The sequence below is a fragment of the Phytophthora parasitica genome (genome assembly GCF_000247585.1).
Source record: "Phytophthora parasitica INRA-310 unplaced genomic scaffold supercont2.20, whole genome shotgun sequence".
Taxonomy (NCBI): domain Eukaryota; phylum Oomycota; class Peronosporomycetes; order Peronosporales; family Peronosporaceae; genus Phytophthora; species Phytophthora nicotianae.
The window spans coordinates 249,037-251,902 of NW_008649006.1; the positions used below are offsets into that span (position 1 = coordinate 249,037).

A 2,866-nucleotide genomic window follows, 5' to 3' on the forward strand; every position below is an offset into this window, starting at 1 on the left:
CCGCGAATCAATCTTTGGAGGATGATCAAGTCTGCATCCGCGAAGGGGAGAAACTCTTCGCCGAGGATGTGGATAACCAGATGGAGGTTCTACCGGAGGTGACAACGACCACGGAAGATGTGAAGTTCGAAGATATCCGGATCGAGAACGACGGTGAGAGCACACCGGAGGAAGTAGATTGCTTGAGAAAGATCATCTGGATCCGACAGCACCTGCTGCTTGGGAAAGGGACCGCACTTCAACCCGTTGCGCGAGGCGTCGTCGTGACATTGATAAAGGAGATGCTGAGCCGGTAGACGCGTACGGAGGGTGGCACCACAGTTCCACGACAAGCTGTCCGACTTAATCAAGGGCCTGCTGTCCGCCAAAATTATCAGGGTGCCCAGCTCTCCATGGGCGTCGCCTATCGTGGTGATAATCAAGAAGAACGGTGTCGATATCAGATTCTGCATTGATTACCGCGTGGTGAATAGCCTGACGCGACTCATGGTATACCCCATGCCGCTGATCAACGATCTGCTTGAAGACTTGGCCAAGGTGCTCTGGTATTGTTATGGCGAGCGGATTCCGGGTCGTGGAAATGACTGAGAGAGCCCGCATGGTGTCGGCCTTCATCACGCCGTTCGGCCTGTTCGAATGGCTGGTATGCCCTTCGGGCTGAAGAATGCGCCGAAGATCTATCAGCGACTCCTAAAGAACGCACTGTACGGCTATCTCCGGATCCCGGAAGGCAGCGGCCAATCTGGTGCGGTAGACGTATTCCAAGCCGGCGAACCGGACTCGGATTCTGGATCGCCGGTGCTCGGCCGCCGATCGTACATCGATGACATCTTGGTGACGGCTGAGCCCTGAGAGTCTCTCTGCGACAGCTCCGAAGAAAGACGTGGCTAGCAGCTCGTCCATAGGGAGTTTATCGCCCTAATTATCAGCCAGAAGTACAAGGAAACCGAGGTGTCCAGGCGCTAACGTCTCGTAAATGTTACGCCAAGTTTCGTCGCGCAAGTAGATCGACTCTTGAATGCGTGAGACCGATGGAACCTATCGATCAGCGTGGTGAAGAGCACATGGGGTTGCGGCAAGGTAGATTACCTAGGACACCGCGTGTCCGCAGACGGCCTCGAAGCCCACCCGAAGAACTTGGAGTCACTGACGATTCTGCCATTCCCAGGAACGTTGCGAGCACAGCCGATTCATTGAAGATCTCGCGATCTACGCCTCGATCCTGTACAAACTGCGAGAGGTCGACTTCCACGAGATGAGCCGGAACCCTGGCTAGAAGACTGGGGACGAAGTCCAAGATGTTGAAGTCAGACTGACGGACGAGAAGGACAAGTGGGGCCGAGCGCAGACGGCGTTTGATATGTTGAAGAACAAGATCGCGACGGCACCCGTGCTGCGACACTTCGATCCAGATCGGGTACCGGTGGGCGAAGTATATGCGAGCGATTGGGCGATCTCCGCAGCTTAGTGCCGGAGCACGATGGCACGTACATGCCGGTGACATTCACCAGTCGTACGCTGAAGCCCAACGAGCTCAACTATGGTATGGTCGAGAAAGAAATTCTGGCTCTTCTCAGGATCCTGGATGTGTGTTACTCCATGCTGGTCACGAGACCGATCAAGGTTCTGGCGCGGCACTCCACTCTAGCGTGGCTGATGCGATCCACAGGTCTTCAAGGCAGACTAGGCAACTGGGCCGCGCTGCTCTCCCCCTGGACGCTCGAGATCGTCAAGTGTACACGCGGCGAAGACGAGATCCTGGGTACGATCGCGGCGAGCATCACGCCCCGGGAAAACATCGATTCGATCTTGTCCCCTATCGCGCCGAGGAAGCAACCACGCCAGCTGATACCTACGGTTGAACAGGGCGAAGAACTGGTAGTCGTAAGTTTCGATGGATCAGCACTAGTCAAACGAGGCGGTGGGGCGTGTAGCGCTATTGTTTGGAAGTTACCTGAATGGATTGTCGTCGCCGCCTAATCGAAGTACTTGCCCGACCTGACAGTGAATGAGGCGGAGTACCGAGGCCTGTTGTTAGGCTTCGATCTGCTCTTGAGCTTGGACCGGGGACGCCTGATCAAATGCGGAGACTCCAACTTGGTGATACGGTAGATCCGAGGCGAGATAGCGTGCAAGGCACCACGCCTGACTCCTCTTCCTCGACGGGTATTAGATCGGCTGAAAACGTGGCCGGCCCACGAGTTCCTGCATGTCAAGCGAGACTGGAACCAGAGCGCAGACAGGTTAGCTAACACCGCATTACAGCAGCAAGAAGGTACAGTGGTACCGCAGAAACAGACTGCGACGACTAGATTGTCCTCAACCGGCTCCAGGAGCTCCTACTCCCGAAGGATGAAGGGTCTGTCGTCCGTATGGCCGCGACGACCCGATCGCGAACACGCTCGAAGAACTCGGCGGAGGTGCTATAACTAGATGTGGTTCAACGCATCAGGACGGATCGGGTTCTGCGAGCACAGAACGAAGAAAAGTGGTTCGTAAAACTCAAGGCGTACCTGTCAGGCAACTTGGAGAGCCTAGATGCTGGCGAAGCGCGAGCTTGCAGCAAAATCGCGGGCGACTACGACGTGGACGACGGTGGGATGCTTCTTTACTGCCCAAGCGCAGGAAGAGATGACGGTGACCGAGATCGCTTAGCGAAGCTGGTGGTGCCGGAAGATCTACAGCAAGATGTACTTCACCATTATCACAAGAGTCTGCAAGGAGGGCATCAAGGGGTCGGACGAACGTACCAGCGGATCAGGACGCACTTTCACTGGCGCGGTCTGTTCAAGAGTGTGCAACGATACGTGGGACAATGCACGGATTGTGAAACCGGGAAAGGGCGTCCGACTCTACGTGGAGAGTC

At 55.8% G+C, this 2,866-nt stretch overlaps 2 protein-coding genes across 2 annotated transcripts; both read left to right on the plus strand.

The window, feature by feature from the left end:
* Nucleotides 1–1,491: 1,491 nt before the first annotated feature.
* Nucleotides 1,492–1,980, plus strand: PPTG_22624 (hypothetical protein; the record flags this gene model as incomplete). Its single annotated transcript, XM_008905480.1, has 1 exon — nucleotides 1,492–1,980. The coding sequence occupies one exon, from the start codon at nucleotides 1,492–1,494 to the stop codon at nucleotides 1,978–1,980; it is 489 nt and encodes a 162-aa protein (XP_008903728.1).
* A 558-nt stretch (nucleotides 1,981–2,538) lies between these two features.
* PPTG_22625 (hypothetical protein) lies at nucleotides 2,539–2,655 on the plus strand (the record flags this gene model as incomplete). The annotated part of the gene is made up of 1 exon (XM_008905481.1): nucleotides 2,539–2,655. The coding sequence occupies one exon, from the start codon at nucleotides 2,539–2,541 to the stop codon at nucleotides 2,653–2,655; it is 117 nt and encodes a 38-aa protein (XP_008903729.1).
* Nucleotides 2,656–2,866: the final 211 nt, after the last annotated feature.